This window comes from Bemisia tabaci, chromosome 5, assembly GCF_918797505.1.
Source record: "Bemisia tabaci chromosome 5, PGI_BMITA_v3".
NCBI lineage: Eukaryota > Metazoa > Arthropoda > Insecta > Hemiptera > Aleyrodidae > Bemisia > Bemisia tabaci.
Genome location: NC_092797.1, coordinates 56,321,082 through 56,342,276, shown reverse-complemented (window position 1 = coordinate 56,342,276; position 21,195 = coordinate 56,321,082). Strand labels below are relative to the sequence as shown.

Sequence of the window (21,195 nt, the reverse complement as noted above, 5' to 3'; positions counted from 1 at the left end):
CAAATTCATTTATGAATGGTCGATAAGATTGGTAACCAGATTTATCAAAATCTTGACAAAATACGTAATAATTCCAATGAAAGCCTGAAACATTCACCATCGCAGAAAATTCATGTAATGTATTCACGAATTAAAAAATTATATAGTTTGTGAACGTTTGACGTCTATAATTCCGTTACGAAGCTGGTTTTGGCTGTCTTTGAGAGAGAACAATAACCTGCGGTTTTCTATCATGTGTTTGCATAGACAGAGACAGAAAACAATGACCATTATTGACCCGATGATTATACGTAATTGTTGAGGTACATTGGAGTCATTGTAATATTCACACAATTTTTCATTTAATACACACTTTATAATAGCAAGATTTGTTTCGTTTGAGGATTGAATATCATCCATCACTAAGAATGTCATCGGAGTTCATTGAATATTCAAAATTCGCGTAGATTTGCTTCATCTGAAAAATGTCCATCACTGTAAAAATACCCCACTTCAAATAATATCGCGCGTAATGACGTTAGATTGTAAACAAGGGATCTGTAAGTCAGTTTTCAACGTATTACTTCATTACACTATTATTGCTTGGAAGGGAAAAAATGCCTCAAGCTGGAACCGAGTGCAGACTCATTGATAAAGAACCATTTGGAGTGGGGGTCAGATGTATCAAAATCTTGATAAAATAATCACCATGGGATGCCGTGACCACCATTATGTCCAGAATTGACTGCGGGAAGTCGTTAGTGAACAATCTCACTCGAATTCTCAGAAAACCGTTAGTTTGTGTGCGGGTTTTTATAGATTTCTGGATTTCCAAAAAAATAACCGCACCGCATTCAAGGAGAAAGGTAAGATGCTGAGATTCACCCGTGTTTTGATTACTTCTGTCCCAATAAAATTCGTTTTGTATCAATTACCTTCTTTACTTTAATTTTTGGAATTTTAGATACCTATTCATGAGTGTCGGTATGAAGGCAAGTGTCAATAGTGCTTGGAATTTTTTAAATGTAATTTTCGGAGTTAATGAAAATGATGAAGTGCGGAGTTTGACATGATTCTTAGCAATGAATTTGCCTTGAATCAGTTAATTCTCTCACTTATCCTCATATACTCTTTAATTTTTTAGGTAAATAATACAGATCTGTTGAATTTTTACCAAAAAAATGGACGCACCAGAGACAGAAAAAGTATTACGTAGTGTAGAAGTTGATCCAACTACATCTCACTGCTTACAGAAATTAGCTCTAAATCGATTGGAAAAACATACAAAAATTTGAAGAATATGAATGATTTCAAATTTTATAGTTTTCTCTGCAGCAAACAATACGGAATCAATACTTTCAAACATTGAGATATGTATAGATATTCAACTCGTTGGCGTAATTGTAATTGCACACTAGAATTTATTCATCCAATATTATTGATTTTTTTTTGTTATATTGTCAATTTATTAATTTATTAATTTATTATCAAAACGGCCTCAAGCTGTGGGTGTGTTTTTAATTATCAAAATCGGATTTACCATTGCCATTAAAATAGAATGTAGAATAGTTTGCATTCTGTGGATTTGCCTTCTTCGCCAAATTTTCAGTCCCGTTTCTAGACTAAGTAAATATTCCAACTAGAGTACCTAATTCCAGCCTCATCTTTCTGCATTCTATATTCTAATACATTTTTAAACATATTTTGATTACCTACAGCCCCTCAGGCAGTTTTAGTAATATATTCATTGCCTCTCAAAAATAAATCTTATTGCAAATTTACGCTAGAAGACGTATTGCGCTCAATTATTCCAGGAGCGTCAATTTGAATTTCCCGCTTCAAATTTGAATATTTCCTTTTCGCGGGCGCGGGCTCCACTCTGATAGGTCGCCCTAATGCTGATGCTTGATGAACTTCGTCGCTGGCGTGTGGGTTAGTTGGTGTTGCGTGTGGACATAATTTTTTCCGCCATATTGTTTTTTTTACGGAATTTGCATCAGCGTTGTTTCAAGTCTCCGGCAATCAGACTTTTAATTAGGTTTAGGAACTGTGATTGCGTTACAAATGTGTTGTTGAAATTAATTTAATGGTTACTCTTTAAGTTTCTACGCCCACCAAGTTTCATAGTGAGTATCCTTGTCAGAACGTAAGTACGATGCGAGAGTTGGATGCTGAAAGTTCACATGGGGGTAGGGGAGTGGGTTCTCTCTAGTTACCAGATTTAATGATTTATGTTAACTTTTGCTGATTCTCGCATCGAAGTTTAATATTAACACGGACGGATTAATCCTCCCTCGGCACTCTAATAGCTCCTCCCGCTAATTAGTCGCATTCTGTGTGGTTGCAAAAACCCATAACCTCTACCTCTGGTACTTGGTGGATAAGTAGCGAGTCCTTTAACACATTTATTTATGGTCATTTCCACAATCATGGCATGATGAGATGAATGTAACAATCAAGTTGCTGCATGTGCTATGGCAATGTTTGATTTCATAGTTTTCAAGAATCGAAGCGAAACTGGTGATATCCAAACACGCCACCAATTCGGAACCACTGATTTCAGAAGCTCCTCAGGTCATTCGAAAGCTCCATATTTAGAATTTTTATTGGTCTGCTGTGACATTTAGATGGTGGTTCCTCTCATTTTTTGGCAGTGAATCTTCAGGATTATCTCCTCCGTGAGTTGCGTAATTGGCATGCTTGTCCGCCTGCTGCTGGATAAGCTTTTGGTCTTTACATTGAGATGAACCTATCCTTGACAGTTGAGATTCATACAGCGGTTACAGGGCAGAGGGCAATCTGTATAATGGTGGTTTAGCTAGGATAATTGATTTATATGTTATGATGATCAGATACCAAATTTACTCTTATTGTTTTGTAGGCGAGGAGAAAAATCCTCAGGTAAATCCCTCATGTTTCTTCATAGATCTTATTTTCTAACTATTCAGCGTTGCGTATTTTTATGGCTCTTCACAATGCTATCCTCATCAAAATAAGTTTGAACCTGAGTTTTTATGGAATGACACAAGCTTCGTTGAAGAATTTCTCAAAGAAATAACGGATTCATCAACAAACAGTGAGAGATAGTTGGCCCCTACCAGAAAAATTTTCCAGCACTGGGCAACTAAATTGCTGACTGCCCTGTTAGAGTTTTGTTTACCTACCATATGCTCTCATGTGCTCTTTCCAGATCTGCGATCTCCTAAGAAATCCACCACAGAGTTGTGGTCAATTGAAGAAAAAAAAAAAACAATTACCATAGTTCTGTTAATGCCAATTGGCTCTTAATGACTAATTAAAACTTGAATAGTAGCATTTTTCTCTGTAGTAGTACTATTCTCTGAGGCATTGAAAGACCTGCCATTGAATTTTGAGTTGCTGAAAAGTCTAGTTAAATTATTTCATGCGAGCAGCAGTCAACCTATTGCAGTAACTTTTTTGCCAGTGGAAACTGAAAAGTTTAGTCATGAAGGAGATACCCCTCAATATTTTAAGTAATGAGTAATATCTAATTTTCTTTTACAGTTAGTTTTTAACCATGCGGAGGAAATCTGAAAGAAAGCCGAAAGAAACCAAAGCTAGCCCTGAGAAACCACGCCGATCTAACAGGAGCTCCAGACGGAGGAAGAAATCTTCATCTTCAGAGGCAGAATCTGAGGTTGCGGAAGTAGAAAGCAGCGATGAAGAGGTCCCAGTAGCCAAAAAAGGGAGGTCTCGCCTTAGTAATACTGAATCTGAAAGTGAAAAACCCCAAGACAGTGGTAGACCGACCAGGCAGAGGCGAGGTCAAGCCGCAATACAGGAAGATAAGACTGACTCATCTTTTGTAGAAGAAGAAGTAGTTGAGGAGACTGAACCTAAGACGCAAAAATCTGAGGTAAGTTCTGTACCGGTATTCTAACAATGAACACAATGTAGATCAGAATTTATGAAATATTTTCTAGGATAGCCAAGGGAATTTTAATGTTTGGAATTATTGGCTAGGAGAAAAAATTGCCACTGTAGATTGCTGCAAGCAACAGTCCTAGAGCCAAGGTAGTTATTGACTGGAAAATAAGAAATAAATTGGAAACAGTTGGAAATTTGGAAGCGTTTTCAAAATAAATTTGTAAACAGACAAATGAATTACAGATCATTTTACAGAAAAAAGCCTCTCATTTGCTCACTACATAATGTCATCATTCAAAAGAGACCTAATGCACGGCATGAATCTCATGACTTTCAGATGTAAAAGGTTTTTTACATATTTTATTCTAAGTGAAATTTTCATAAGGAAAATATAGTAAAATGCTTTTTGCACCTCATCTAGTGATCCATCAGCAGCTGAAAAATCTATGATTATGTTGAATGGCATCTACTAAAATCACCCCAGCTGCATTTAAAGTCGTATGATTTTCTCTTGTGTTGTATGTTCCAACAAAAACGTAGGTACTAAGCTATGAAATGCCCCGAAATACTGATAATTTATGGTGAATCAAGAAAGGTAAACTTCAAAATTTTGAAGCAGATTGTTCTCTAGTTTTGCTAAAAAATGTATTTTATGAGAAGAAACTCGGCAATGTAAAGCTGTCAAACTGTTTCAAGTTAAATAAAATAGCTCTGTAATTAAAATCTAATCACAAATGTTTTTCCCCCGTGGTTACAAATTTTATCATAAATAATATTCAGTGAACGTGTCATTGATAAATTGGATGGCTTATTTAAGTGCATTCTTTTGTTGCAGGTTGAAACTTCCGAAGAGAAAATAGCTGCCTCTGTAGAATCTACGAATGGCACAGAACTCTCCAATGAAGTAGATCAGCCAGAAGGAAATCAGGGGAGGTCAGAATCTGTTGAATCCTCGCCATCACCAATCAGGAAGTAAGTTTTCATCAACAGACAAAGGTGGTACTGATGATATGTTGTAGCTAATTGATTGTTGTTCACTAAAACATCATTTCTGTGATCAAGTTTCACAAGTTTAGTTTTTTCTAGGGCCTTGTCCACACAAGCACGGTTTTGTTTGGCGAACTTGTTCCAGGAACTGATCATAACTAATTGTAAGCTATGACTTTTTCTGCGGAACTTCAGTTTGTGGAACTAATTTTTCCCAAACTGCTTGGGTAGATGAGGTCTAGTTGCTTTTATTTCCTGTCAACAGGCATATTCTTAAAATTAACTTTTAAAATAAATTGTTGCAGTTGACAAGGACGAAGTCGACGAGTTTGTTTCCTTATGTCTATACAATGTGTGTAGAATTAGGGACACATCATTAAAAGAACTTGCTAAATTTTAAAGCACTCATCGAAACTTCAGTGTTGGATGGACAGGGAAGTAAAGTATCTATGTTTTTAACGCTGGTATTCACTACCAGGGTTTTTAGCAGTGTAGGGAACCTGGAAGAGAAATCAGGAAATTTTGCAAGCAGTGTTTAGTAGAAGTCAGCGTAATTAAAAAGAAACAAATCTAGGTGAAAGTTTTGTTCAAAGTTTAGGGAAAGTAGGGGCATTCAAATATGTTAGAGTCGGGGAAAAGCCAGAAAAGTGAAGGAATTGGATCATGAAGAAATAATGGAAACCGTAAATTTGATTCTGAGTATTGCATTGGTATCAAAAATATCAAATTTATTAACAGATCAGTGTAACAGATCAAGGTAAGTAGTGCGTGCTGTCTCGATTTGTTAGGCAAGGAACTGGAATCTGTGTGCCATGCCTCTTTTGAATTAAGTTAAACTCTAAATTCTTCTTTTTAACTTTTTTTGTTTAAATTTCTATCTTCAGGAAAAGAAGGGACACCGTAGAAGATCAGAAACCATCAGCAGATGAGGAAATGAATGAGAACGGAAACGACTCCAGTATTAAGGACTCTAAAATTAGTGAGGCTGATGATGACGATGTAGTCCAAATAAATGCAGAGCCTGTAGAAGATTTGGAGGTATGTTTCTTAATGTTCTATCTTGGCCTCTTGAAACTTTTTTTCATTTCAGACAAGTTTTGATTAATGATTTGCTTATGCAGGCTGTATTCGTTAATCTAATTTTGTTGACATAGAAGGCAACGTTTATCCTTAATGAACCTGTTGCAATAAAGATTGTTACAGCCTCTCATGACCACTAGAGAAGGTACGATTTTGGGAACTACATTCCATGTTTTCTAATTAAAATGTAACCTCGAATTTGATGGCTTAAACAACTTTCCAATTTCAATTCATAAGCTTGAAAATAAAGCATTTTGTGGACGTCTATTCAAACTTCCTAATCACAGAAAAGCTGGAATCTACTTGGGTCAAATCGAGCACTGAATAATTTTAGTATATTTTATGATGGAAGAATTATCTTGTGAACTGACTTTTTTTTTGGACAAAATTAAAGATACCTTGGTATCAGAAGAGGAAGGAAATTTATGCGGAACCAATCTCTAATTATTTGCGTAACGTATTGGTTGATTTTAATGTATAATTTGGCATTTATTGATTATGGTTTTATCATTAGTGGGAAGTTCAAATATACTGTTTATGATGTTAACTAGAAACATTTATTCCTCACTTACAAATTAATTTTGAAAGTTTCCTATTTTTCTAATATTTTCTACAAGATATTGTGATGAGAATGCATGAGTTTTAGTACTTAATTTTTTAGTGTTTTGAGTGGTCCATTCTCATCAGCAGTTTTCTAGACTAATCAGCAAATGTCTTAATCTCCTTCCATACATTTTTCATTTCAGAGCACTCAGGATAAAATCTCCAATCTAGGTAGAAGTGAATCTCCAGAGCTTAACTATAGTCCGGACAGAACAGACGCTCGTAAATCTGGTGGTGTTGACAGTCAACGGGGAGATGATACCAGGTATCTATCAGGATACAAATAATTTCACCCTCTGGTGATCTATCATCACTTTCTTACTCATACATGTGTGCCAAAACGGTTGCTGCTTCTACATTATGTTGATCTTCGAATGCCATCAATTAGAGATTTCCAAATCCGAAACCGAATTTAATTTTATCTTAGATTTAAATTTTTTGAAAATATCTCGAGAATTTAGTTCATGGAAGCTAATTTGGCTGAGTTCAGAAGTCTGCATCGTATAATTTGCCTCAACCTGTTTGCGTGGCGTTAGAATGAGTTTCATTTCGGAATTTTTTTTAAAGGCTTCATAAATGGTGCGAACTCAGTTCTTACGAATTTTCTTTTCATTTAACCTCAATTCATGAAGGAATATCAAGATATGTGGATAGCTTTAACCATAATGAATCTAACTACATCAGATGTTGCCTAATCTACTCCTTAGCTCTATTTTTTTTTAAAACAAGACAACAAAGCGACATTCTGACTTAAAGTTTTAGGTGTGCTAGCTTTATGAGTTGCAAAAGAATTCACCAAAAGTTTCAAGGCATATTGTTGCTACGATTTCTGTCAAGAAATAAAATACAATGAACAATTGGGCAACATGAACTGCAGTTGGGCTGATCGTCATTAAATATATTAATTCAATAGAATTTTGGAAGAGATGTCATCCAATGAAAATAATTCTGACCAACAAAAATGAAACATGAAAAGCTCACAATTTTATGGAACTTTAATTTGGAAGGGAAATGAATACATTTGAAAAAAAAGTATGGAAATTGTAAATAGGTATTAGAATTTTGGTTCTTAAATCTGTAAGGACCGTGCTCATGGATATGTATGCACGAAAACAATTATTTTTGAGAGGGAAGAAAAAGAGAGATTTGAAGTAAAAAAATCAAAAAATTCCACAGGTATTGAGTTCCAACATCTACGAATTTCCAGTAAATTTTATGATTCTCAAGAATCAATTAGGAATTTCATCAAATTTGGAAAGTAGACTCTTGCACTTAAAATTTCTTAACTGCAAGTCATGTAGAAAAGCTCCTTGTGTTAAAACCAAAGGTAAATAGGAATTACAGTAAAACTTCGATATAATGAACGTCCATATAACAAACTCTTCGAATTAACGAATTTTTTTCGCGGTCCCGAAAAAATCCCTATCTTTTCAATGTAAAATAAATTCTATATAACGAATTTCGTATAACGAATATTCGCTTTTACGAAGGAAATCTTCGGTCCGAGTACGAACTTTACCATGTAAATCAAACTCGATTTAACAAATGCACAGGAATTTCCCCGCTCCAGGCAACACCAATTTTTTGCGAAATTATATTTAGTCCAATTTTCCTTTATTTCCTTTTACCGAAAAAAAACCACGGTCCCTGATTCTAAATCGTAGCTATTAAGATAGTTATTTTTGTTTTTTATGGTTAAAATTAGAAGGGAGTCATAAATAATGACGCGGCGCGCGTGGCGCCTTGCGACGGCTCCAAGCCAGTTTGGAGGAAAACACCGCTTTACTGATCAAGTGCTAACCGGGTGTTCCCCGCCGATTTTCCGTAAAATATCGTCATAGTTTAAGAGGAGGGGGTGTACACGAAACTGGAAAAAACCGAACATTTCAAAATAATTTGTGGCCTAAAATCGGGTTTTCCGCGGTTTTCAATACAACGAATTTTCGATTTAACGAATTTTTTCGCCGGTCCCCAGAAATTCGTTGTATCAAAGTTTTTCTGTATTATTTTATTCCTTTTTGTAAATTTTTCTCACTTTCATCCAAAATTTAATGTCTAATATGCTCTGATTGTAATATTTTTCAGATGTGACAGTGACTCAGACAACAGTGATGGCGAGTCGGGTGCAAGGAAGAGCATGCAGTCATCTGTGCGCCAAGTGGATACATCTCAGAAGCAGTAAGTTATCTTGCCACTCTGTATACAAACTCAAATTTTCCCCTCAAAAAGGGAAACAGGTTTTTTTTTTTTTTTTTTTTTCCTGTCTGTCTCTTGTTCGATTTTTGCTTGAAACCAAAAGATAATAAATTTTTTTGACATAAATATTTTCTATTCCAGAATAAGATCACTAGGTTCGTGAACACTTATAAATGCAGTAAGACGTTGATTTATTGGATGAATGTGCAATGAATTCTTCAAGAGTCAAAAGTAATCATTAAAGGTGGAAATCCAGAAATCAAATTTTTTTAAAAACTAAAAAAATATTCCAAAGGGAAGCCCCATTACTCGACTAATGATTTTTTTGATAATTTTCAGAAATATTTTTCATGCAATTAGCAGTTGTCTTTTATTGTGTGTAGATTAAGCTGCTGGTGATAAAAACCGGATGTGTATCTTTAGCATGCTAAAACAGTGCTTGGTAACTACTAAAGTATAATACAAGAATAAGTCAATAAATGGTTAATGTTTTTTTTCCTTTTGTTCCAAGGAGGAGTAAGGATGACCCAAGCGCAGGAGTGGAGAAAGGAGTTGCAGCGCAGGAAGGGCACAAGGACGGATCCGGGAAACGGGAGGAAAAGGATGAGGATGACATCGTGGAGCTCAAGGATCTGACTCAAGATGATGATATTCAGGAAATAGTAAGTTTAGTTTTTGAGGTTTTGCTCCTTTTTTTTTTTTTTGCACTTCAATGGTACAACAAGAGGACGATTCCCAGTTGAATGGTGATGCGCTCACTTTTCGAAAACAATAGCTTGTCAAACATTCCTGGAAATCAAGTCTCTCGTAGTATCTTTTTGAAGCACTCTTTTAACCTTCACTCATAGACATTTACATTTTTTAGTGTATTTTCCGAAGGAAATACACTATTGCATTTTTTTATTATTTATCCTAGAGAATAGGAAGAAAAAGAAGGGATTAAAAATAAATAATTCTATTTTTGTGTAGAATGTAGTCATGAAACTTGAGCAAAGTATATCCTTGAAATAGCTTGTACTAAGAGATATTCTTTTCTGTTCTTTTTGTTTCAGGGAGAAGTGGTTTTGAAGACATCAGCAGGTAAAATGAAAATATTCTTTTTGTTTATTTTTTACGGTACATTATTAAAAGAATTTGTGAGGTTCAAATACCCTATCTAACACAGGGTGTTGTGGCTCTTATTGAAAGATTTGGTGCTACGAAAAGCAAAATTTGTATAAATATTTCATTAATCTTGGTAAAATGTAAGATGAATTTCGCCCTGATGATTTTCAAAAACAGGGAGTTGTCTTTAATCCATTGACGACAGCTGTTTTGGATATTTACTCATCTTCAGGTCCTTGTCCTTGTTTTCCTCACGATATTTGGAATACATTTTGCAATTGGAACTACAATTTCCAACTTGGTGCAGAAACAATGTATGTACTATTAGTTTTCCTATATCCATAAGTGTCCTAATAGATGAGCTAGAAATTGTAGTTCCTTATTGCAAAATGAAGTCCATGACAGATGAGCCAGAAATTGTAGTCCCTAATGGTAAAATGAAGTCCATTTGGTGATAATGGCGTGTCACTGTCCATGTTTAACTACATCTCTTGAATTGTGTTTACAGCACCTTTACCTCGAGATCAGCGGAAGCGACGTTGGGGCACTTGTCGTGCGGCAAAAGTTGAAACTCCTGTCGTTATTTCATCTGATTACTTAAAGGTAAGATTGCTTAAAGATCTTGGGTGAACCCTCAGTAAATCTAAATTCCAAGCTGATCCTCTCTGTTACATATTATTAATACCTCAAAAGATCTGACCTCCTCGTAAAATTTTGTGCGTGTTGAGAAAATTGATTCTGAAAATATTTATTTATGGCCACATACAAGGAAAGTTTCCTGGAAGATCAAATCAAGGCTCTGGCTCTACATTTCTCTGCCATGCTAAGGAAGAACACTATGATGTTGCCATTTGTCCTATGATTAAATACGAATTTTTAGGGAAATCTGTGAATATTTCTGAGAATTTGTTTCGCAATCAGATCTCAATCATCTGAAAATGTCAAGAGAAAATATCCATACCTCTCCTTAAAAATCAACTTTTTATCGGAGGAAATTTTGCAACTCTTGAAGGTTCATTCCGCATTTTTCCTTAGCACAGGGTTGCGGGCAGTCTGGAAAACCAGGAAAATCAGAGAATTCGCGATGACTAAAAAAAGTCAGGAAATTCGTGATGACTAAAAAAAGTCAGGGAATTCGTGGGAACCGTTAGATAATTTCTGACATATCTACCTATCAAAGTCCAGCAAAAGTTGGCGTACTATGTTATAAAAAAATATTAGGAAATTTCGTTCGAAGGTCAGGGAATTAGGCAATGTCGGAATCAGGGGAAGGCAAAAAAAGTCAAGGAATTTAAAGATGAAGAAATTATGGCAACGCTGTTAGCATGGCAGCACTAAGGGGAGGGTCTCTCCAACATTTCACAGAAAAAATTCTCAGAAATGTTGATCCAAATTACAGGTATGATGGTTTGAATTTTGCAGTTTCTAAAATGTAGGTTTGAGTTATTGTGATCATGAATTTCATTTTTCATGTTCAAGGCTCACAATTTTTCTTATTTAACTCAACAGAAATTACATGTTGACAGCATAAGTTTGCAAGCTCGTACCTCGTCTGCGGTGTTTGAAAATCTCCGCCCCAATAATTTTTTTAAAAGAGAACAAATTGACACCATTCCTTGAAGTTTTTGCATAATTTTCTTCGCACAGAGAAGAAAAATCACTGCAGTTTTTAAGAAATGCCGTTGAGTAGTTTTTGGTTTGAAAAATAAAGTATGACAGAAAGTTTGCGATCTCGCAAACCGTTATGTGTGGCTGTGGATTTACATCATCTATGTGACAAATTTGCCATCAGGAACTGAGATTCCTTTCTTCAAGGATGGTCTCTTATTTTTTTTATTTTTTTTTTTATTATGACCAACGTTCTTTTGCTTCCAGACGATCATTCCAGATGTTAAACCAATAGCAGAAGACGAACTAAACTTCTCCGATGAAAAATTAACGGGAGATGAGGAGGAAGAAGGTGAGATCAAGACTCCAAGAGAGGCGTCCGATGACGAACTCATTTGTGATCAAACGGTTATCTTGGACGAAGAGAAACCAATGGATAAGAAGGACAAAGATAAAACTGAAAGAAAAAAGAGTGAGAAGCATGACAAGGATGGAAAATCAAGTGATAAGAAGAGAGACTCAAAGGAATTGTCCAAAGCATCGCCTGCTGAAGTCAACAATAAAGGTTGGTGCCTCATTTATACTTGAAGATTTGCAACAATACTTTTTTAAAGAGTACCCAAATGTGATGCGTTTTTGTTTTTCAAGTTAACTTGACTTCTGTTAAAATTATCTTACAGATTTTTACCTGAAGATCTCACCTGATTCTTTCTCATTTTTCAGGAAAACAAGTTGTGCGGAAGATATCAATCGTGTCGGAAGAAGCAAAGAAACTTGCAAGGCCACCGACTCCTTCGAAGAATGTTCCATCATCAGTCCTTCTTATCACAAATCTAGTGCGACCATTCACAATCATACAATTAAGAGAGTTGCTCCAGCGAACAGGCAAGATCCAGGAAGGTGGTTTCTGGATCGACGCTATTAAATCAAAGTGCATTGTCGAGGTAAGTGACTCATGTCACTGATTAATCACCCTCTGATACCTGACTCATCTATCACTATCACTTTTAATAAATTGTGCTTTTGCAGTTTCCACTCATGTTAGTATTAATAAGTTATGAATATTAAATAAGCTGATGTAAGTGGAACAGTTTACCAGGTGACATAAACAAGCTGGAACTTTATCGGTACATATTATTTTTTTTATTTGATTCGTCCCAAAGCAAATTTTTGCATTTGACATGTTTTTTTTTTTTTTAAATGAAATTTGACTGCAGTGAATCTACTATGAGGAACTGCATTTTACAGCAAAGTTTGAAATGAGAGGAAATGAGTCTATTGCGCCAAAAAATACTGTCATTTGAGAAGACTTTCAAGGGAAATTTTCTGGAAAATCACATGGAGCACATCAGAAATTTAAAAATACTCTCTAAAATGCAGAGTTTACCCACTACATATCCTGCTGTCTCAAATCAACGGCATTTGTCGGCTATTTTTCTGGCTATCAGCTCTAAGGGAGAAACATGTAAGAAAACTGACTTTAACAATCAAAAAATCTGGCGAAATGATGATGATCTTTTTCTCACAGATGATTTCAATTGATTCATTTTAGCTCTTTTTTATTTATTTAGAAAGAGAAAGTAAATTCTACTGGATGATGTTGTCATTTGGTAGCTTATTTGTAAGATCAATGGTTTGTTTTTGTTGAAGTCTCTTACATCCTTCTCTGGGCAAACTGATTGCTGGCTATAAAAGTGCCCTGGAACGAGGGCAATTTGAAACTGTGTAGTAAGATACTTACTTCACCATTTGTACATTGCTGCGTATGTTTAAGTAATTTCCGATGTAATCAATGTGATTTTTAAGGAATTCAATCGATTGAAAGTCTGCAAAGTTGGTGATTTCTTTTGTGTGCAATAGACTTACTGTCATCATTTGGTAAGATTTCACAGCTTAAAAACACTTGTATTTCAAGGTGGCACTGTTGCTGTGCTTTTAAAGTATTTTTGCTTTCCTTGACCCTAGCATTCATGACCATCACTTTTTTAATGAAAATTTACTCAGAAAAATGTAGTACTTTTGCGTAGAAGAAATTATTTTGTCAAAATTGTGTGCACACACTTCGAATAGTACGGTGCAGTTTTTATCCTTAATAGTCTCAGAATTTTTCCATGACAAGATTCCTTGATCAGCAGGAAATTGAAAAATCTGATTTTGATATTTTCATCATTCTACATGGTTTCATTTTATCTCTCCGTTTTGTTGGTAGTTTGAAAACGAGGACCAGGCTGTAGAAACGCGTCATGCTTTACACGATGTTCGCTGGCCAGTGAGTAACCCGAAATTGTTGCACGTGGATTTCTGTAAGAAGGAAGATCTCATCAAGGCGCAAGCTTCAACCGCGGACAGTGCTCGTAAAATGGAGAACATTCTCGCTGATCCGTACGCAATTAAAAAAGTGAGACAGTTTTTGCTTGCCTTGTCTATGTAGTTTTCCTAAGTCAGTTTTATTTTTCTTTTTTTCTTTCTGTTGAAAATGAGCCATTCATTTTTAGCCTCAAGACGTTTAAATTTTTCATAAGTGAATACATAAAAGCGGAAGTCAACTCGAATAGAGCTTCAAGCACGGTGAACTATATTACCATGTTTTGTGTTTTTTCTTCTAAATTTAATGTCGAACTTAACTCCAACAGTGGTAGGTTCGAAAATAACTAGGGGTCCACGAAGCGAAGCAACTGTGAAGCGAAGCGGACAAAAAAACCCTTCAAATAAGCTGGATGCAACCCGCAGAATTTCGTGGCGATCACTCCAGCAAGTCGCGACTCAGCGTGCGGCGGTGATGAATTTAATTGAGCACTGGGAAATACGTGAAGAATACATTCATTAAATTTTCCCCTAAATTTTAATAATAAATTTTTATTGAGATGCCAGCAGATCTAAGGTTTTTTTTTTTTAATTTGTCATCGCTTTTGCTTTAATTATCACGGAATGATAAAAAATAAAAACTGTTTTTACTTTTTATTTTCCTTCTAATTTTTTTTTTTTTTATCTATTTTAATTTAAAATATTGCAATACCTACAAAAGTGTGGTAAATATAATTTGAAAACCATCGATTTAAACTTTTTAAAAATTTTATTATGATGGAATTGAGGTTAGGAGAAAAGGCACTCCGTGGAGCGGCCTTAAGCGCATGCGCAAAGAACCGGTTTACGCGGAGAATTATCCATCAATCATCGGCATTCGGCATCGATTCCGAAAGAGCGCAAAAATTTGAATTACCGCGAAATTTTCGCTTCCCTTCGCTTTTTCCGACCTTGCGTTTCGCAAAATGCGAAGCTTTGCAGACCCCTAAAAATAACCTTGTTAGCAAGATATATGTGTTCCAATGGCAACTGATGTCAATTGTATATTTCATTGATCCATTTTGTATGAATTTTCAAAGCTCACGTTAATATGTTACTCAGAAGTTTATATCAAAGCTTGTCATCGGGGCTAACTGAAGCCTAAAATTTAATATTGAGAGAAAATTTTTATAAAATTAGTTTTGAAAGTCTCTTTCCACATTTAGATGAATGACAGTAAAATTCGGAGTAGTTTCCAAACAACAGTTGTCATACTGGCGTCTAATCTAATATTATAAACCCTGGTAACCTAAAGTTTCTTGGGACAAAAGCAATCATAGCGTGCGATAAAAGAATTCTGAGTTATGATATTTAAAGAATAATAGCATGGTACCAATCTACTTCCACCCAATATTCTGACTCTCCTAGCAGGGCAGTGCTCAGAGGCAATTACCTTTTTTTTAAAATGAAACTCAAAGATTGTCAAGTTTCAGGTCCAAAAATTCAGTACATTGAACGCAGTTTAACACATATTCAATCTAGAGATGCCATTTTAAAGAATTAGAGATCTAACCAGTCAAATGACAAAACTTGTATGTTTTAATATGGTAAAGTTCTCTCATATCATCAGTAGGACCTCTCTGATTTCCTTAATTTATTAGTATGCTCGTCATAGTTGTATTTTGAAATCTACTGAACCAAGCCTTCTAATTTTGCTGCTCTCAACAAGTGGATAGTAGTGTCCAAATAAGCTCACTCCTCTGAAATTTTGACTCTGAGGATTCCCAAGGCTTTTAATGTGTTATTTATGTTGCTAACTTGTTACTTTGGTTGTCCTCAGGCTAAAGGAAATGCACCGGTGAGAGAGTGGGATGTCGGGAAGCCATCGTTCCCTGACGAAATATTAAGTAACGAACGGTCGAAAGGAGGCCTCCGAGGTTTTGACGATATCAAAGTCGAAAGAGATCGGGAGAGAGAGCGTAAAGATAGGATAAGAGACAGAGATAGAGACAGAGAGATAGATCGAGAGCGTGAGAGAGACCTTGAAAGGGACCGAGACAGAAAGAACCGCAAAGACAAGAATCGGAGAAGCCGTTCGCCTGGATCTCTTGAACCTCCAGGTAATTTTTTTTCCAATCTTGGCGTTTTTTTTGTTCCTTTATATTTGCTTTTTGTGACCACTCACAGGGAAAGGAGCCTGAGTTTACAGATTCAAATTTCTCAGGAAAGTTATTTTCAGGATATCTACCGCCAGTAAAAACTGGAAAAAGGAACTTTGATCTCTTTAGAAAATATCAGGAAAATCGGTCATGGATCAAGAAATACTAAGCATACAAGCATTTTTCAACTACATGCAGTTTAGCACGTATGAAAGTGAAATATTTGATTCAATTCATTGAATATCGATGGTGAAAGTGCAGAAGTGCGTATCTCGGAAAACACGATTTTCCAGGAGAGTAAAAAAACTGTCTACATTCCTCCTTATTACGAGGTCTGTTCACTAAGTTTCAGGCATTTTGTGATTAAAATCGGGAAAATGGTCCGAATTTGATTTTCTTGGTGTCAATAAAAATTCAAGAGAAATAAAAAACACTGATTTTTACAGAAATGAAAAATATTTATTGGTTCTCATGTTACAGCAGCCTAAAGTGACAAGACTCGACTCAGGCTTCAGAAATCAGTTGTTTTCTTTGGTCGCCAAAATGTTGTAATTTTTTGCTCGGACGATCATATGAAAAAGAAAAAATATTGATAAATAAATTTTGAAGAATAACCTGATATTTGTGTCCCTTTGCAGCTTATCTCCTTCAAATTACTGGCCTTAGCTGACGATGCATTTCCGCCAACGATCCGCCAAATCACGGAAGGCTTTTTAAAAACTCTCCGAGTTGATGTGCCGCAACGTTCGGATTGTGTTCATTTGAATGTCCTCCACAGATTCAAATCTTTGACCTTTTAAAGGTTGCTCCAGTTTTGGGAACAAAAAACTCGGAGAGTTTTCAAATAAAGCCTTCCGTGATTTGGCAGATCGTAGGCGGAAATGCATTGTCAGCCAAGGCCAGTAATTTGAAGGAGATAAGCTGTAAAGGGACACAAATATCAGGTTATTCTTCAAAATTTATTTGTCAATATTTTTTCTTTTTCATATGATCGTCTGAGCAAAAAATTACAACATTTTGGCGACCTAAGGAAATAGCTGATTTCTGAATCCTAAAAATCGCAGCGCGGCTTCACAGTCGAGTCTTGTCACTTTAGGCTGCTATAACATGAGAACCAATAAATATTTTTCATTTCTGTAAAAATCAGTGTTTTTGTATTTCTTTTGAATTTTTATTGATACCAAGAAAATCAAATTCGGACCATTTTTCCGATTTTTATCACAAAATGCCTGAAACTTATTGAACAGACCTCGTATCAATAGAAGGGTAATAATTCTTGAGGATAGCAAGAGTAAGATGCCTTTTTCAGGATCCATCCGCATTTTGAATAATTTCTCGAACTGCTAGAAAATACAGCAGAAATACCGAGGTTTGTGTTTTTGGCACTAAGATAAAAGTGCTCTTTTTGTGTAAAAAGAGGGCTTGAAGTTGCATGTCAAGCTAATTCTAACCTAAAATGTTAAATCTAACTTTTATAAGCAGTTTGCAAGCCAAAATTCCTGTTTAACACTTGCTGCGGACTATTTAATTTTGTGGAAGCCCTCTATCTAAAGTAATTTCTATTCCTCTGTACCCTTTTATCAATAAATTGAGACCTTTCTCCCTTGACTTATCTCAAGTACTGACTCAGTCGAGTAATTCATATTGAATCGGTTTTTCTTTTTTTCAGTTCGCCGCCAAAGGAGAAAAGATGACGAAGCACCGGCCAAGTTACTGGATGATTTGTTTTGTAAAACGAAGACTTTGCCTTGTATTTACTGGCTCCCACTCTCTAATGAACAGGTTAGTGTCTCCTATTTTGTTTTAGTTTAAGTGGAACTGTTCTCTGGTGGAGGAATCTCCTCTGGAGGAATTAGGACCAAAATCATTTCATTTGTTTAAAATTTGACCAAATTATGACAATTATAGAAACACTGTCATCCGTGAGTTTATAATGAACATTTTTCTTAGACCTAAATTTGTGAATATCTCTTTTCAATGCAATTTTATGACAAAAATCAACTTGGAAAAGTAAAATTTAACGGCACAAGACTGTCAAGTTGTCGCAAGGTGGTTGCTACTATCATGATCACCAGACAAAGCCGTGCAATCCTGCACTGATCGGATACGGAATTTTAATTCCTCGGTAAGCGCGTTTTGCACATCAGTGTTAGGTCATTTTTACATGTTTTCTTTGTCGGAACTTTTGCATATGTAAAAAAATAGGACAAGAATTTTTGTTGACATAATTTTGATGTTTAAGAGAGACTTGCGAAGTGTGAGAATCCAAGGGAAAATGGGATTTCAAGCTAGCTGACAAAGGGTTCAATTCAGTTTTCTGGACGATACATTTGTTTCAAAAACTCAAAGGTGACAGCATTTCACCTTTCACTAAAATTTTTTTTTTAAATTTTTGAGTGATTGCTATGATGTTTGTCTCAGTTGATAGCTTAGGATATGGTTTTTTTACTGAGACTGAAAGGTCTTTTTTTTTAGCATCATATATTATTAAAAAGTAGCATTATCAGTCCTCTTACTTTTGGGACAACTTTTGTAGTCCGGTTGATTCCGAATGAACCTGTTGAATTAAAGTTACAATTGATACCTATGACCTATTAAGAAAGCTATCTGAAATATCACGTCACTCTCTCGTATCATATCGATGAGCAAAGTGCGAAACCATGTATCTCTGTTCTTAGCATGTGCATTAATACTTGGGGAACTTATTTTTGTATTTTTATGAAAACACAAATAGGTAGCAAGGAGAATCAGAATATTTGAGAAACGCACCAAATGCAGAGTTATGGTTAGTGTCTGGATATGTTGGGAAAAATTGAATTTATGTAACTTCTCCTCCTTTTTTTTGCCATTCCGGCCATTATTGTTTCATTTTAGAGTATTAGTTCAAATTTTTGTCTCTTTGGTTATTTTTTCAATTTCAGCAATTTTTTTTCTAAAAGTAGTGGGTTTGTTCAATTTTCTAAATCCTTGAAATCTGAATTGTACATCCATAAACTTCCATCTGAATCATATGTTTTTTTTTTTTTTTTTTCTTGTTTCTCCCTGAGCAGATAGCAATGAAAGAAGAGCAAAGGCGGTTGCACCTAGCAGAGTTCAACAAGCGAATGTCCGGCAAGTCGTCGGACAAAGATAAATTCGATCGAGATAGAGGGAAAGAATCCACCCGCGATCGGGATCGGGACTCACGGCGAAAGGATCGATCGCGCGATAGAGACCGCAAATAGTCATCAAAGTGGATGGAGTAGACAGGATCAAACACCATCCTTCGGGTGGAAGCCCTGCCCAGAGTCAAAGATGAATTGGCCTTGCAGACTGCAATTGGAAGCTAGAGATATCTAGGTGCATGGCTTGGAATGGAAGGGTAAAGCAATAATATGGTTCTTAATCATCATATCTAGCCAGATCCTCTCTCTCCTCCTCGATTCCTTGTCTCTCCTCTCCTACTTCACAGATTTCTGCGGTGTATGCGCATTCCATGTAGCTTTATATGGTCTACGCATTCACCCTTTACTGTCTTAAGAATCCCCAAGCTTAATCCTTCTACTTTCTTTGTATTTCTCATTACCCTTAGGTCCAACCTTTCGTTATGTACATGTATAGTTTTATATATTCTTTTATCCATATGTACATGAATTTATCCTTATCCTCATTTTCGTTACTCCTTTTCGGCTATCGCAAAGGGAATTAGAAAGGTCTTACTGCTAATGTGAACTGTTAAAAATAGCTTACTTTGTCTTTTCAAAACGGCAGGGGAGGCAGACAATTAAATTGGGCATTTTATCACTGGTTGATAAAATAAGTTTATGGTGGAAACTAAGCTGAAATTTTCTCCTCTGATACTACATTTTTGCAGTTTCCTCGTATTTTCTTTCTTTCCATTTTTTGTTCATTTTTTTGAAAAGTTGTCCAGTCTTAAGGTACTTGTAATATGACGCCTTTTTTTCTTTTTATACATATTTATCACTAATTAGGTACTCATGAAATGTCTAATTTTACTGTTTGCCTCGGGAAGAATATCCTCCCTCTCTCAATATTCGTTTTTAAAGATGACGTAAGCAAGATTTCTCAGCTCGCTATTAGTACATGAGACTTAAAATGATGATTTTCAGCGATTCATGTTTGTTTGCAGAATAGTCTTCTCTCAGAGATTGAGACATTTGAAAAGGAAAATCACTTACCACTAGTCTCAATGAAAAAGCTCAAAGAACAAATTTTTTTGTCGATCTTGATACACACAACTGACATATCAGAATGCTGTTGATTCAGTAGAAAAGCCAAAGGCTGAAATCCAATTAAAGAAGTAGAGTTTGTAAGTGAGACGAGGTGTTTCAGAAATTAAACTACTTTTCCAAGGACCTGAAATATATCTTATGGGTGGGGTTTCATCTCTCCCTTGGCCTTGTGTTCCCGATCTAAGGATAGGCTTTGCATGACTGCTTCCTCCTGTCCCTGCTTGCACCTCTTTATTTTTCAGGATTTATAGCCTATCTTTTACAGGATTCGCCCTCTCACTCGCCTCAACTGACAGCTTCTGGAGTTGTGTTAAAGATATCGAGTTGGATGTGTTAATCTAAATATTGCGCAGTGTACGTTTGCTAGCAGGGTTTATTGCAGATATCGCGACAGTGATGATGCCAGCTATCCCGCTGAATTTTGTACTCTCATCAGCATTGCAAATCGGTGTTGCCATTTAAAGTGGTTTGAATTCTGTTCACCGATTGTTTCTTTACACCAACCCCATCAAATTCTCTAAGATAATGGACTCATGAAATTTTATATGTATGACAAAGATTTTTTGGGCCGTGTAAGATGTGTACAAAATTCACAGAAATCGAGGATCACAACTTTAATCAGCAGCCTGCATACTTGTGTATCCCAGGTAGCATTGATAATTTTTGACTTTCTGCAAAACTGAATGGAAGCTTAACTGTTGTGTTTTCCATATCATTTCTTCGAAGCGACTTACTTTTCATCATGAGAAAAGCAAAATAGAATTTAAGTGTCGCGCCTATGGGTGCACATTCTGAAATGATTTGCACTACATTAGTCAAAGGTCATTGCACATGATCCTTTGAGATCTTTTTTGTATTTTGTTCAATTATTTTTCATACCAATTTTTTCTGTTTATGATAAAATGTGTTGTTAATGCTTTTAGGAAACCAATTTTGCTCGAGTGATTGCATGTAAAAACTTTCTATTTTCAAGCAGAGCATAAAATAAAAGATTTCACCCTAATTTTGTTTTTTTTTTTTCAATTTTCAACCTTTTTTTCCCCAACCAAAATCTTCATCTTCATCTAAAATTTATC

At 35.6% G+C, this 21,195-nt stretch overlaps 1 protein-coding gene across 3 annotated transcripts; it reads left to right on the top strand.

Annotated features, from left to right (window-relative positions):
* The first annotated feature begins 703 nt into the window (after positions 1-703).
* Acn (apoptotic chromatin condensation inducer acinus) lies at positions 704-21,122 on the top strand. Of its 3 annotated transcripts, XR_002008743.2 has the most exons (16): positions 1,947-2,105; positions 3,505-3,856; positions 4,703-4,839; positions 5,739-5,892; positions 6,681-6,802; positions 8,623-8,715; positions 9,245-9,395; positions 9,786-9,813; positions 10,346-10,440; positions 11,713-12,010; positions 12,169-12,389; positions 13,655-13,843; positions 15,569-15,848; positions 17,557-17,669; positions 18,938-19,248; positions 20,385-21,122. XR_002008743.2 is itself a non-coding variant. In XM_019042038.2 (15 exons), exons 2-15 carry the CDS (start codon positions 3,518-3,520, stop codon positions 19,109-19,111), a joined length of 2,394 nt encoding a protein of 797 aa, XP_018897583.2. In that variant the 5' UTR covers positions 704-845; positions 3,505-3,517; the 3' UTR covers positions 19,112-21,122. The 3 variants fall into 3 exon arrangements, 2 of the variants coding, with proteins under 2 accessions (XP_018897583.2, XP_018897582.2); XM_019042038.2 differs by lacking the exon at positions 1,947-2,105 and adding an exon at positions 704-845 and having other exon boundaries at positions 18,938-21,122; XM_019042037.2 differs by having other exon boundaries at positions 18,938-21,122.
* The last annotated feature ends 73 nt before the right edge of the window (positions 21,123-21,195 follow it).

Excerpts from the sequence above, each read along its gene's own strand:
- Acn (XM_019042038.2), top strand. The coding sequence starts at position 3,518 with ATGCGGAGGAAATCTGAAAGAAAGCCGAAAGAAACCAAAGCTAGCCCT. Across the intron at positions 10,441-11,712 it reads TTTCATCTGATTACTTAAAG|ACGATCATTCCAGATGTTAA; the intron begins GTAAGATTGCTT and ends TTTTGCTTCCAG. Across the intron at positions 12,390-13,654 it reads AATCAAAGTGCATTGTCGAG|TTTGAAAACGAGGACCAGGC; the intron begins GTAAGTGACTCA and ends TTTTGTTGGTAG.